General features: G+C 55.1%; 4 protein-coding genes across 4 annotated transcripts; 3 read left to right on the plus strand and 1 right to left on the minus strand.

Annotated features, from left to right (window-relative positions):
• Positions 1–3,700: 3,700 nt before the first annotated feature.
• CGCA056_v011223 (uncharacterized protein) lies at positions 3,701–3,904 on the plus strand (the record flags this gene model as incomplete). The annotated part of the gene is made up of 1 exon (XM_037326470.1): positions 3,701–3,904. One exon carries the CDS (start codon positions 3,701–3,703, stop codon positions 3,902–3,904), a length of 204 nt encoding a protein of 67 aa, XP_037174897.1.
• A 1,114-nt stretch (positions 3,905–5,018) lies between these two features.
• On the plus strand, positions 5,019–5,519 carry CGCA056_v011224 (uncharacterized protein; the record flags this gene model as incomplete). Its single annotated transcript, XM_037326471.1, has 3 exons — positions 5,019–5,143; positions 5,201–5,223; positions 5,290–5,519. 3 exons carry the CDS (start codon positions 5,019–5,021, stop codon positions 5,517–5,519), a joined length of 378 nt encoding a protein of 125 aa, XP_037174900.1.
• Positions 5,520–7,211: 1,692 nt separating this feature from the next.
• On the plus strand, positions 7,212–10,015 carry CGCA056_v011225 (putative glutamate carboxypeptidase; the record flags this gene model as incomplete). The annotated part of the gene is made up of 2 exons (XM_037326472.1): positions 7,212–9,743; positions 9,803–10,015. 2 exons carry the CDS (start codon positions 7,212–7,214, stop codon positions 10,013–10,015), a joined length of 2,745 nt encoding a protein of 914 aa, XP_037174899.1.
• A 986-nt stretch (positions 10,016–11,001) lies between these two features.
• Positions 11,002–13,901, minus strand: vps35 (Vacuolar protein sorting-associated protein 35; the record flags this gene model as incomplete). The annotated part of the gene is made up of 4 exons (XM_037326473.1): positions 11,002–11,166; positions 11,227–11,373; positions 11,422–13,657; positions 13,765–13,901. 4 exons carry the CDS (start codon positions 13,899–13,901, stop codon positions 11,002–11,004), a joined length of 2,685 nt encoding a protein of 894 aa, XP_037174902.1.
• Positions 13,902–14,828: the final 927 nt, after the last annotated feature.

Consider the following 14,828-nt stretch of genomic DNA (forward strand, 5'->3'; position numbering starts at 1 on the left):
CCGATTGTCAAATCTGCCCGTTGCCCTGAGCTAATAATATCCAGGAGGCATCCTCGTCTCTCAAACCCCCGTTCGGAGCAGACTTTTTTTCCCAATTTCTTTACGATATGTACGAAGTGACACCAAGCATCCGGTGCTCAAACAAACGGAGACATCGCGTCTTTCCAATGCCTGAGACAGTCAATCGTTGATTGCTGTAGTCTTCTTGTTCAGGTTGGCCAGGGGTCCTGTGACGCGGAACCACACCTCTAGCAAGCGAGCACAAGCGCGGTTCCCGCGGCCAGGCTGACACCAACAACCACCTGAAGTCAGCCCCTCTCAAGTAGATACTTCGCCCAGGTAAGCGAAAAGAAGATCATCGGAGAGGCCTGATGGCTACTAGTTCTGTACCTTAGTTGAATGAGAAGAAGCAATGATTGATCCACCCAGGGCAAGATCCGGTGAGGCGTGAACCCGTTACACAAAGATCGATCCAGTATCAGCATCCGCGACACTACGACCCGGCTACGATCACGGCTCTCGCCAAGGCCCACTGGCGCCATCAACAACCAAGGAGAAGCCTACCAGACGAATGTGACGTTGCCATTCTCTATTCGCTGCCTGGCCCTATCTCCCTTCACCCGGGGGAGAAAAAACAGAACAGCAGACCAGGCAACTAGAGCAAAGGTATGTTGTTGCTGCTGTTGTCCGCCTGGGCAGACCGAAACGACTCTCCCCCTAGAGCGACAGAAACAGCGAAAGGCAACAGACTGGACTCTGAAAAGACGGAAGCGCCACACAATATCGAATTATAGCGAGCGACGAAGTCATACGCGGGACGACTCCGCATATCAGCTCATTCCTGAATAGCCTCCCTGCCCAAAGGCGGAGTCCAACGGGAATCCTGGGGGAGAAGCTGGAGTAGAGATGCCGCCGAGCTTCACACACCCCCTCCCTCCTCCGGAGACAGCATCAAAAGGGGGAATAGCAACCTGTGCGAAACGTGGAACGACGAGACAAACCACGCAAAAGGGAGCAAGTATTGCCGATGGGGGGGAGACCGTCCTCCTAGGAAAACTTAGGTAAATGAAATTTACAAGCTGTCAGAGTTGCACCGCATTACACTTTCTAGATCGAATGGTACACTAATGCGAGTTTCGAGCAAAAGAAAGACGTTAGGGCAACTAGCGGCGCTACGATCTGGCAGTAAGACGACCGCAGCGGCCCAATCATCGGCTCCTACGTCGTGATCTTCTCGCCGGCAGCTCCATGCTTGCTTTTTTCCTTGCCGTGCCCGTCTTCTGCCGACCGGAAGCTGAGCTTGGCACGGCTAAGCAGGGGCGGAGCTGGCCGAAAACTGCGAGGAATCCGAGACACAGAGATCGATCGCGGAAAAGTGTACTGACTTCCTTCTGGGGTTTGGAAGAAGAAAAGAGCGAGCCTCTAATCGTACCAGCCGAGGCTCTTAGTCGACTCCGCTAATGCAGAACTTGCAGCATCATCAGCTTTGCCGACGCGGGTCTTTTTAGCGAAACATAAGCCGATACGAGAGACGCGGAGTTTTCTGAGACATTCTAGGCTTAATTTTCAGAAGCCGAATTGTCCCATTCCCACCGATTTTTGCTGATACATCTACGTAGGGAGGTTCAGCGGTAAGGCTTCTGAGACAGCGGTCAGTATGCAGATGCAGTGAGCCTGTAGAACGTTTCTTCTGGCTCTGGGAGGAAGAGGTTCGTTGACGTGCGGGAGAGCGGTGTAGCTGAGTTGTCCATCAACGGCTATTCGTAGAGGTGTAAGTTGACTTTTCTTTCCTTTTTCTTTCTTGGCTTGCTTTACGACAAGTTACAAACGGCATGTCAGAGCGTGGAGAATAGTTGGCTAATACAAGATTTGCAGAGTTTGATAGATTCAGGTTCGATGGCTTAGTCGATCAGCTGCTTGGACCTGTTGTACAGCACAATACAACACAATACAACTTGAATGACTCGAAAACTGGACTCTCAATGCACTCCCCGTCCTTACGGAACCGGTGGGAGAATTTAGTCGAACGATGCGTGAAATCAGCAAAATGTTCCCCAAAGACCGAATGACAAGCAAGTGGTCGATAACGACAGGTGATTAGAACAGGGGTTTTCAGATGGATGGTTTCCAAGGAAAACGAAATTTTGGGTAAGTCTACCTGGTTTGTTTCTTCCCCGCGGGAGGTGACGAATAAGAAAGCGCTGGCTGCAAGTAGAGGGGCTAATGCGAGATCTACAGAGCGTACAGGACTTCATGCGCTGATGGGCGCATTTGCGACGGATTTGGATAACGGGCTGACACTTACATGGTAATAATTGAAAATTCTCAAAGGTACGGGCCATCGTTCAATTGTTCGGGGTTTCCGGGGGAAACCGAAAGACTGATGATGTGACGACAACGAGTAGAAGTTGCTAACAACATGCAGGCTTCACAATCGACGCATCCTTCCAGAACAGAAAGAACTGTTACGAATCGAAATATTTCCTCAGAATCGGAACAACTGCTCTCAAAATCGTAAAGATGCGGTAGAATTGCAAGATGGCTTTGAATATCGTAGGTGAACAACGCCGCTTGGGATTGACGAGACTCTGTATTATTGCAGACGCGCTTGATGCAAACGATTGCAATTGGCTAAAGGCGAGAAGTTCTCCAAAGGCGGATGATCGAATCGCTTGCCAACAACGACATTAGAAGCGGACACGACGGCTAGGAAGGGCAACAAATGATGACCGGGAAACAGCGTAGTAAGTTGGCAGTCCATTTCCTACTGTTTGTCAGGAATTGTCGGAAGAAAAGAGAAATGCAACAGATTGGGCAGTGGCTAACTCGAGCTCTGCTAGACAGGAACGTTAAGCTGGGTCGGTAACTACATATACCAGGTTTTCTAATTGAACCTTTTGTCGCTGTTTTTCTCGGTTCATCTCCTTGCGATACAGCATGTCCAGTCGTACATCTAAGACTGCGAACCTAATTGCGGTTGTTTGTTGGAGCCTCACGAGGGCTTCAAAGGGAAAGACAATAGTTTCAGAGCCTCCGCACGGCAAGTAGACAGTCCCCTTGTCAACTGTCATGTTGCACGGAAAGAGAAACGCAAACAAATTGAATAGTGGCTAACTCGAGCCCTGCTGAACAGAAACCGTCAATCTTCCCAAGTCCCGGTCCGACAACGGGATATCCTCGGGAATCTGCTTAAGCCTTTTCGCTCTGGTAAACAAGCCAGTCCCGTGTCTAAGAGATCGGACTTAGGCGTCGTTCCCTCGTTGGAGCCGCATGACAAACACGAAACTTGGCAGATGACAAGGTCGGGCGGCTCCCCGAGTGTACAGGACGGGTGAAACGTGACGAATCTAACGAGATTGAACTATGACGACCTTTTTCAATTCTCGATCACCAGCCGAAATCGATCGGCTTAGTCAAAATTCACCTGGCTCGTGGCCTGTAGACGACTGCAGCACAGAATCTGACCTGCTAGATGTGAAGCAGAGGCGAAATGGGCACGTTGTGAGTGATTGAATCCGCGAACAACAATTTCGAGACACCCGCTTCTGGTTTCCCATTTGAAGGAAAACAGCACAGAACGAAGGAAAATTACGTTCTGCCAGCTGGAGCTCAATTTCTACAGTTGCAGGTCGCCGCGTGGGCAGGCAAATGTCTCACGCCGAAACACAACTACAGCTACGAATACGAGAGAAATAAGCAAATGCGACTCAGACTATACAATTTTCCGCTTATGTGCGAGGACTGTACAACCGGCAATCCGTCAAGTTTCAAGAACGGTGTTGCTCAGACTCTGACAGGTTCCAACAACTCCCCTTTCCCCCACAAGTTCGTTTTTCGGACGGTTGCCAGATCACGGTTGGCTGATTGTTTTCCAAATACCAGTAGTTCCCGGTTGGGACTGTAGCGGACGAACATTATAGGAACACGTGCGAGCGCTACCCAGACGAGAGTTCCTTGCCCATTTCGCCGCGGAGATGCAACGAAAACGCGAAGTTCGTTGGTTGGATAGGCCAAACTGCCTTTTTCTCCCCCAAAGTTCTCGAACGCGATCGATCGCCCCGGCCCTAGTCCCGATTCTGGGGGGGTTGTTACCTACGAAACGGAAGGCTCCGCGAGCCTGCAGGACGGTACCGATGCAATACCCCAAGTTGTGGCGAGGAAAAAAAAAGTAATTCAATTGCTGGTAATTCGTATGGGGTGCTCGATCGCATTCTGCTCTTTGGATATCCTCGGCCGCTTTAATGGCAATCGCGGAGGTTCCAAAGGTGGGAGCGTCGTTCGGCCCCTATGGTTACTAGTGCCACAACTTGGCGACTCTACAAGGGCAATGCAAGGACAATCAACTCAATTGTGTTATTGTAAGGCAATTGGGGAAGAGGGGGCTTTTCTCTGAGCAATGATGATTTTGCTGGTAATTCGTAGGGGCTGAATTATGCCACCTGCTCTTTGGACCTGAGGCAAGTCGTGCAGGTTCGAAAGGTGGGCGCGTCGTTCGGCCCAACTTGGCGACTCTACAAGGGCGACTAGGTCGATTGGGTTCTTACAAGCCAAGTGCGAAAGAGGTGGCTTTTCTCTGAGCAGGCTAAAAGCAACAGGTTCCAATCGCTGGCAATTCGTAGGGGCTGGAATATCCCACCTACTATTTGGACCTGAGGCAAACTGCGCAGGTTCGAAAGGTGGGAGCGTCATGCCCCCACGATTACTAGTGTCGCAAATTGACGATTCTACAATGAAAGACAGTTGAGTCAATTGGGCTGTCGAGTTGCGAGAGAGGCCGTTTTTCTCTGAGCAAATATGCCCACTACCAAGAGTTGGTTTTGTTGGTTGGATGGATTGTGGCGCGCATTGCTGAGTAAAATGTGCTCAAACACGCTCATGGGCGACGCAAAATGTACAACGCTGCGCGTATAATAGGCGCGTGTGTACGAGTATTCTGCAAGTGCAGAAATGTACACTCCATGCCTCTTGGAACGCTCTGAACCGAATCACAAAGGGCAAAAACAGTCGCCGGTCGGAAAATGCACGAACTGGCCGAGAACGGACGAAACAAAGGAAACAGCATGCGCGGGAGGGCACAAAGCAGTTGCAGCGGCTCAAGCCGCTCGAGCACGTCTAATACGACGGCGATATTGGAATTGCCATCGTAAGCGATGATTTTCCCGCCGATCGAGGTCGTTGACTGATTGCTGACGCTCTGTAGGAAGCACTTCATCTTTGACCGAGGTTTGTAGATCGACCAACTTGCGAGCAGCGCGGACAAAGAGGGCCTGCTAACCACAACAACCGCAGATTGGTATCCGGACGTGCCTCTCGTGATCCAAGCCAACCAGATAATCATCGGACGTCTTTCGGAAGGGTACCCGATGGCCGAGCTCGTGGCGGAGGCTGCGCGAAACGAAGCTGGTTGTTGCCCCGGGACGATGGCGGCGTACTTCCACCACGCCATCACGCTAGAGCTGGCGTGTCTTATGAGCCACGACACGGTCCAGATGGCGATTGTAAAGGGTATCCGGGTATGATTATCATGGTTTCGATCGTGAGGGAATCGGCGTTGGTGAGCGATGTTTGATTGTTTGATGGGAATTGTTTCTCGGGCGGAAATGTCGGAATCGGCGCGGAATTCGTATCGGAATGAACAGGGCAGCACGGCGTTTGAGGGTATCGTCGATAGCATCTCTTCTAGTACCTAAGGATATGTTTTCTGTAATTTGGTTAAGAGATATAGTCAGTATCCATCACAGCCTTACATTTGGACGACATCAAAAAAAGCACGGCACGCCCGCAAGGGCCCGGATACGGTGCACCGGGGAATAAGGGTCTGGGCCAAAAGCAGCTTCTCCGTACCGGATTTTCAGGGCCGGCACGGAGGGCCCCGGGGGAGTGTCCAGCATTCCTTCCATGGTGGGACATGAAACCTGTGCGAACCTCCGGAGGCACGTTTGAGAGTGGAAGCAAGGAGTCCCTTTCCTGTTACAGGTGGCGGGCGGTGGGGAACGGTGGAGCGACCAGATTCGCCAGTCGAAAAGGAGAGAGAGTGTCAGGGATTTGGTGTGGTCTGCGATTGCACAACCACAGCTGATTGCGCAGACGGCTCGGAAGGAAAGGCAAGGGATGGAGAAAGGAGGGGAACTTTGCCGACGACCGTGTCAGGGGTCGTTGGCCAGCTACGTCGTGGGAAGACAGCCAAGGGTGGCGGTGCTGATGACATAATTTCAGCCCCCTGTCCCTTTGGATAACGTGCTGATACAATGGAAGTGATTACATAAGGCAACAAAGGCCGATACGCGGCTGCCTCTTTCTCTCCGAGTCCAGAGTGGGGTGCTCCCTCCGTACTCGCCGTTCTCATTGGCAGAGGTGGACAGGCCTGCGTAATCGCCCAGATTCCGTTGAAGGTCTTTGATTGGCTCCAGCCTCTCGTTGAGTGGGCCAGCTACAGGGTCCCCTCTTCAGTGAGCAGACAGAAAGGACAGTGGGCAGCCACGCAGCTTCAGCAGGCAGTCGGGAGTTCGGGCCCCTGGACGGGACACTAATGCGGCTGCTGCTGCCAGACTACAGGCTGCGACAGCACTGTATTGAGGTCCATTGCAGCGGGTGCAGTTTAATTCAGCGACTGCAGCATGGACGGGGCGACGGCCTGCTGAGATGGTACTGGACCAGACCAGGACCCGACTGCCACTTTGGAACAGACTACTGGGACGGGACCCGACGGCAACGCCTCCAACAAACTGAACCTCGAATAATCAATTACCAAATCACAGATCGCCAGCTCCGTGCTTTCGACACGACCAGACCTCCCTCATCGACCCCTTCACCTGCTGCCGCCTGCCGGGATGTTATCGTGACAACGACACTCGACCCGTCCTCCTCCTCGCCGCCCCGATAGACTCTAGACCCGGTCAATGTCTGCGCGTACCGCAGCGGCATCCATGGGCGCGCCTGTTCTTCGATAGTACTCGACTGCTGCATTGCGTTGCGCTGCATCTCATCTGCACCTGCACCCACGATTCTCACACAAAGAACACATACACTCCTTCGCTGCCCGGACTGCATCTCCGGCTTTGACAACTAATCTCGCTCCTTCCCTGCTGCGTCTCTTGATGCCTGCCGTCAGCCGCCCTCTATAACCAACCAAACACCCTTTCGTCATCGGAGAACCCCTGATTCCCGGGGCCACCGAACGCACACACACGCACACACACACACACGCCACGATGCCGTCGGATCGCGACCACCGGTACGAGTCCGTACCACCAATCCCCTCGTACGACGAAGCCCTCGCCGTCGGCGGCCCGGCAAACCCGTCCGACTGGAACCCCCCGCGCTCCCCGATAGACGACCGCTCACAGACCGAGACCGAGTCGCAGTCCCTGCTGCACCGCAATGGCGCCGCAACCTCCTCCCGCCGCCCCGGCGGCTACCGCCAACCAACGGTCGAGACAGACGACGAGGACAGCTCCTGGAGCGACGACGATGGCGACGAGACGGCGTACGTGCGCAGGGAAATGCAGGAGCTGGAGATTGGCGAGCCCGACGACAGGTCGCGCTCTTCAATATGGGGCAAGAGGATACCTTTCGCCCTCTCCCTGTCCCGCTGGAAGTGGTCTTGGCGATGGCGGCTGCCAAGGATACAGCGCCCTACTATCCGGCTACCATCTGGTTCCAACGACAATTCCAACGACGGTAACGATGCGAACACGACCACGACGTCAGCGAGAAGGAGGCTGCGGGAGGCCTTGCCAAACTGGGACAAGGACAAGGCGCGGGCGGCTATTATAATATTCATACGAGTCTTTGCCATCCTGTTTGTCATGGGAATTCTGTACGCCCTGTTTATGAGCGATCTGTTTACGAGCATGGCGAGGAGGATGAACGGTGGCCTGCGCTTCAACCCCGAAGACGTGCGCCAGTTTGTCCAGGGCAACGTCGAGGCCCGCAGGCTGCGCGCCTCCGTGGCCCATTACACAAAGTACGCCCACATGGCAGGAACCGAGGGCGACTACGCCCTGGCCATGGACGTCGAGTCCATGTTCACCAGGGCAGGGCTGGATTACGTCAACATCGACGAGTACTACGTATATATGAACTACCCGAAGGCCGGCGGACGAGCCGTCGAGATACTGGGCGACGACGGCAAGGCGAAGTGGACTGCGAAGCTGGAAGAGGAGGAAGTGGGCGGAGAGGCCGCGGGGCACCAGACTCTGGTCTTTCACGGTCTGTCCAAATCTGGGGACGTCAAGGGGCCCCTCATTTACGCCAACTACGGCGCGCGATCGGATTTCAAGAAATTGGCTGACAGCGGGATCGACACCAAAGGCGCGATTGCGCTAGTTCGATACTACGGCCCGCAGGCGAACCTGGCGTTGAAGGTCAAGGCGGCGGAAGAGGCCGGCTTTGCGGGGTGCATCGTCTACAGCGACCCGGCGGACGACGGCTTCAGGATGGGAGACGTCGCGCCCAACGGCCGCTTCATGCCTGCGGATGGAGTCCAGAGAGGATCCGTCGCCTTGTCCAACTGGGTGATTGGCGACCCCCTTACCCCTGGCTGGGAGAGCAAGAAGAACCTGCCGCGCATGAAGCCGGACGAGACGCCAGGCCTGCAGAAGATTCCGAGCTTACCCCTCGCGTGGCGTGATGCTCAGATTCTGCTCCAACATATCAAGGGATTCGGAGAGCAGGTGCCGAAGGAATGGGCAGGAGGTGTCCCTGATGTCGCTGAGTGGTGGACAGGTAACCTCTCATCGCCCATTGTCCGTCTCAAGAACGACAATGACGTCGTTCAGGAGAAGGCTATCTGGAACATCTACGGAAAGATTGAGGGTATCGAGCAGGACGCCAAGTCCATCATCATCGGCAACCACCGCGATGCCTGGGCGTTTGGCGCCACCGAGCCTCACTCTGGTACAGCTGTCCTCATCGAGATGGCGCGCATTTTCGGATCGCTCGTCAGCAAGGGCTGGCGCCCACTTCGGAGCATCGAGTTCATGTCCTGGGACGCCGAGGAGTACAACATGATTGGTTCCACTGAATTTGTTGAGCACAACGACGAGTCCCTCAGAAAGAACGCCTTTGCCTACGTGAACTTAGACGCTGCTGTCGCAGGCACCGAGTTCCACGCCGCAGGCTCTCCCGTCTTCAAGCAATCGGTGCTCCGCGTGATTGATCGCGTCTTTGATGAGAACCTCAACAACACCCTGCGCGGTCTCTGGGACCAGCGTCAAGCCGATCTCGAAGAGCTGGATATGGATGGTGACTACGTCCCTTTCCAGACCATCGCCGGCACGAGCTCTCTCGACCTGGGCTTCCGAGGTGCTCGCTACCCCAAACAATCCAGCTACGACAACTACGAATGGGTCCAGCGCATCGGCGACCCAGAGTTCACCTACCACGCTATGATGGGCCAGATCGTCGGCCTTTTGATTCTCGAGCTTGCGGACAAGCCCGTCCTACCATTCGATATGGTGGGCTACGGCGACCGCATAGAGCGCTACGTCAACGACCTCTCCAACTTCTGCGACCGAAGCAACATCGACAAGGCCAAGTTCTCCATCGACCCCTTGAAGAAGGTTGTCGACATCGTCAAGATCGGCCTCAAAAGCTTCGCCATGTGGGAGATGTCGTGGGAGTCCAACGTCATGGGCGGCGGCGGCTGGGAGTCGAGCAAGATGGGCGATTTGCGCATCGAGTTCAACACGCACATGGCCGATTTCGAGACGGCGCTACTAGACCTCGACCAGGGCGGCGGCGTAAGTTGAAATTTATTCCCGATACTCTCCCACCAAACAGGCTAACAAGAACATTGAAGATCCCGAACCGCGCCCAGTTCAAACACGTCGTCTACGGCCCGCAGGCCTGGTCCGGCAACCACCCCGTGACCTTCCCCGCCATCCGCGATGCCGTCGAGGCGCGCGACTGGGCACTCGCGAGCAAACTCGTCGACAAGACGGTGCAGATCCTCCAGAACGCGACCGCCATGCTCCAGACGTGGGAGAAGGAGGCCAAGGAGAAGGGCGACTGATCCCCGTTTTAGCAACATCACCACGAACCTTTTATGTCGTTTCATTGCTGTCGTATTTATCCCTTTTTATCAACCTTAAACCCAAAGCCCCCCCACGCGCATCGGTTTTTTTTTTTGTAAGAAGAAAGAAGTCTCGTCCCAGATTAAGGGGCGACTCGCCGCCCACCACCACCGCCGCCCCGCCCCTTGAATGATGAGGAGGCAACGGCACCGGTGACCTCTTGTTTTCCCCTTGTGTTCTTATTCGGAAATCTTACACTGAAGCTCGAGTCGCGCGGCACGGATTGAGCACCGTCCCGCGCCGTCTGCTTCGTTTGGCATTGCATGGAGTTTACGGGGACCGGGGGGGGGGGGGGGCTTCTCGAAATTCAGCTTCATTCGTCGTTTGTGCTTGCCGAGTGAGGAAGGTAGGACGCTTTTGTGCCTCATTGGGTTGGTATGTAGTTTCTTGAATATACTACCCAACTCACATTGAAACATATCTGTCCATGATGAGAGGTGTGGTGAGAGATATCTGGTGCAGCGCTTTGAAGTGAAGTATATTGGGTTCTGTCGACGTCTCGGAGGGTCCTTGAGGTTCTCGAGACGCATCCGGGACTTAGAAGCTCGACAAGGAGAAAACCTGGAGTTACTTGAGCACTGGAATTTCATAAATCATGCAGTACATCAGAGGACTTTTTTTTTTTCCAACAAAATACATGGGATTGCATGCGCTTATCGTATGAACACGACGACGTCTCTTTTTTTCTTGCTCACGACAACTTCCTTTACTCCAACACTATTTCCTTCCACCACTACTGATTACGACAACGACACTGCCTGCCTCCTACCCTCCTCCGACCCTGATCCTTCATCTCCTCGTTGCATTCTCCTTCCCTTCTGATCCTCGCCCAGTCCGTAACAATGTCGTTAAATGTGAATATGATGAGGGGGTGAAAACGTCATGACGACTGTGACTAATCAAAAAAGATGGATGGCGGGTCATCTCATTTGGGGTAGAGAACCAGGCCTTCGTACTGCCTGCTCTTGACGCTCTCGAGGATGTGGTAGAAGTGACGCTTGCTGTTCTCGACCGAGGCCGAGTCCTGCTGGTTGCCGGCGAGGTTCGAGTGGATGAGCTCGATGAGGCCGTTGAGGTACTTGGTTGTGACCTGCATCGATGTCAGATCGGGGTCCGCCGCCGTTTTGGGGGTTAGAGGGGTGTGACTTACCGACTCGTTTTGCTGGTCAAAGTAGTAGACATATCGGTCGAGGATCTCGACGAAGAGCTCGATGGAGGTGGCGGTCTCCATGCAAGAGTCGGCGACGCGGAGGGCTCGTTGGAGGCACTCGAGGACTCTCTTGCCATCGCGATACAGCTTGAATGTGTCAGTCAAGGTCGTCAGATGTAGGGCAGGGGCACTTACGCCAGTCTCGTCTGCCTCGCCGTTGGCAGCCATGGGCGTGGCCCACCATAGGTGACTGGCAAGGTAGACGGCGCGGCACTGGTCAGGCTTCCTGAGGAGCTTGCTACCATGCTGAGCGCACTTGGTGATGAGGGTGTCGTAGTTCTCCTTGCCAAAGTTTCTTGTCTGGTGCAGCGCTGTGGCAATGACGCAGACCGCCTGGAACTGCGCCTTGGAGTCTGTGATGGCCTCCTCATACACGGTGAAAGCCTGGGCGAAGAACTCGTATGCGACCTCCTCGAACCCAGTCATGTCGGCTGTCTGGCCGGACGCGCAGAACAAGCGGAGAGCCAGTTCGGCCGCGCCGGCACCGTTTACGCGGGTGTACAGAGTACTCAGGGCAGAGTGCATAAACTTGAAGAGGGCGTTGCTCTGAGTCTCCCAGTTGTCTTCATAATGCTCGCGCAGCTTGAAGCGCCGCGCCAACTTCATGCAGGCTGTGATGAGGGGAGGTGTTGTTGTGCGGATTCTCTCATTGCCTTCGGAGTACGCCTTGCGAGTCATCTGCAACAAGCGGAACTGTGTGTCATTATCCTCGCCGTTGATGAGATGGACAATTCTGGCCAGCCAGCCTTGCTCCTCCAACGTCTCGTCGGTCTCGACATTACGGCGCTGTGCCACACCAGGGTAGTTGTTTGGCGCCTGAGAGCCCTCCTTGATGAGCACCTTTAGCACTTCTAAGACGTTCTCCAGCTGGCTGGGTGTCGCGATGCGCGTCTGATGTTGGAGAAGGGTCCTAGCCACTTCGCCAGCCACCGCTCGCCGAGTCGGGTATGATTGCGATTGGAACAGAGGAACGTAGGTGGGGAGGGAGAGGGCGGTGAAAATAGAGAGGTATCGGTTGAGGGGGGCTTGGAGCAGGGCCAGGAGGCTCTGCTGGGCCTGGGGAGAGTGCAAGTCGGCGTTGTTTGCGTTCTCCCTGACCTTGATAGTAGCGTAGTCAAGGATTTGGTTGACAAAGTCTAGCCTCTCGGGGTAAATGTTGAGGGCCAGGTTTGTCAAGGAGCACAGCAGGGCTATCGTGTCCTGAACAGGCAAATGTTGCGCCTCAACGAGATTCTTGACTTGGCTAAAGAAGATCTCATAGAGCTGGACATGCTCCGGAATGCCCTTCTCTGGCGCGCTGCCGTCCCCATTGACGGCCGTGCTTTCGGTATCGGCGACGGACGGTGTGGGCTCTGGAGGGGGGAGGTCTTCTTGAGCACGCGCCTCGTTCTCGCTGGTTTGCGGGTTCGTATGGGCCCCATTTTCGTCGAGGTCATCCAGTTTCCTGACTTCGTCTCCAGCTTCTGACGGCGCAAGCGTGCTAGCCGCGGCCGACTGGCTCTCCTTCTTTAAAGTCGTCTTCTCAAGCAACTTCACAAGGGCCTCCTCCTCCACCTTGGCTCTGTCATCCTCCGTCTCGTCCTTTGATTCGCGCTCGGCGTAGTCCGACAGGCGGTCCATCAGGCCAATGACGATGGCCTTGACGTTGACGTGGGGGTTCAGGCGTGACACGGCCCCAAGGAATTGGTCAAGGGTGTGGAGGTGGAAATCGTCGGGGAAGACCTGGGTAATGACCTCGAGCAGATATTCCTGGGCCAAAACATCGCGGCACTGCACCACCTGCTCCAACAGCGGCGCCAGAATGCCAGACTTGTAAGTCTCGAGGTCTACCAGCTGGCTAAGTCGCACAATGTTGCTTCCCACCAGCAGCTGCAATTCCTTTCTTTCTCTCGTCCGTTGTTCGCGTTCGCGGGAGTGGCCCTGGTGCTGCAAGCGCACCCAAAGCTTGTTCATCTCGACAAAGTTGGTGAGAACGAAGTTGATTGAATCGGACAGGTTTCCCTCTGGGCCATCACCATCGCCCGAGGGGAGGTAGTCTCTGGCCTGGCCAGACAGATAATACCTCAAGAAGAGGCCGCGGATCGGGTGTTGGACACCTCGGCTCATGTCCATCATGTCCTTCATCAATTCCTTGACGGGCGCATCGGGGATGGACATATAGGCGGTGCCGACGGTGATCATGAGATACATGCGCGGGATGATGTTTCCAGCATACTGGACGAGCTCGTAGAGGTCGGCGAGGTGGTTGACGGGGTGGTTCTCGCGGAGGTGGACTGACAGGTAGCGCAGGGCATCGAAGACGGCCATGTAGAGTTCGTAGTACTGCTTCGGACCCAGACTGCTGGTGCGCAACTCGGAAACGAGAGTCGAGCTATGCGCAAAGAAAGAGATGGTCAGCATTGGCCATTGAAGGGTATCGCGAGTGGGAGCAGAGCTCCGGTTGAGCTCCCGGGGATCCGGTGATTGGTTATGACGTACCAGCACTTCAAAGCATCCATCAGCTTGCTTGGAGTGTCGAGGCACTTTCGCATGAGGGCGGTCTGCTGGCGCACTGCGACCAGGGCATCCTCGAGGAGGCGTGCCTGGTCCTCAGGCGGAACGGGAGTCGCAGACATGTCGAGGTCGAACCGGCGGGGTAGCTATCGAGGCGACGTAGGGGGTTTGGAATTAGTTCATGGAGGAAGAAGCAACGAGGGCCTCGTAGGTACGGTGGGCGACGGCAATGGGGATCGAGGCAATTGCGCGGCTGGGATTGGGTGGCGCAAGCTGATGGTGCGTCGTTTGGCGCGGCTGGGGATGGTGGAGGACGTGGGCGGATTGAAGGGCAGAGGTGACGACGGTTATCGCGAGAGTTGGCTGCTTTGCTTGGCTGCTGGCTGAGGTGCTTGCCTGGGAGAGGCAGATGAGGTAAGGTCGGGCTGTGCAGGTGCTGCGGCGCTGCTCGTGCTGTGTTGTGCTAGGTACCTTACCTGACCTGCCTATGCTGTGCCTGCTATGGCCTGCGACTGTGGCACACAGCTCTGTCCAGCTCGGTGCCAGCTGGAGCGCTGTGGCTGTCGGATTATCGGGCTGCCTGAATACGAGATTATGTAATGACGGAGTCCACCGACAGGAGAAGGCCTTACGTAAGGAGACCCCCCTTGGTGCCTTACATAAGATAATCACGCCTGCACGTGATCGACATGCTGCCAAGGCGGGGCACTCGCCGGAAGGAGGAGCTGTGACAGACCTGCGCTATCAAGGTCCACACTCGAATCCCCGGCTCAACATCCATGTCATCCATCCCAACCGCCTCTCCAACTGCAGCCCACGCATCCGCCCCAGCTCCAGCGTCTCCTCCGACCTGCTTTATTAGCCTCGTCTGGTCTCACTCAGCAGCTGCTTCACGGTCCAAGGGTCTCGCTGGGAGACACGAGATATTTCAAACCTCGTGACGGAGTCATTCAAAATCTAACACGCAAGCTACCCTGCGCTAACTGCCTACCTAGGTTCCGAATGCCCTCGGAACGGAACACCTTGGGTTTCGTTACTCGTCGCCTTGC

This window comes from Colletotrichum aenigma (genome assembly GCF_013390185.1).
Source record: "Colletotrichum aenigma strain Cg56 chromosome Unknown KSG_Cg56_contig07, whole genome shotgun sequence".
In the NCBI taxonomy this organism is placed as follows: Eukaryota; Fungi; Ascomycota; class Sordariomycetes; order Glomerellales; family Glomerellaceae; genus Colletotrichum; species Colletotrichum aenigma.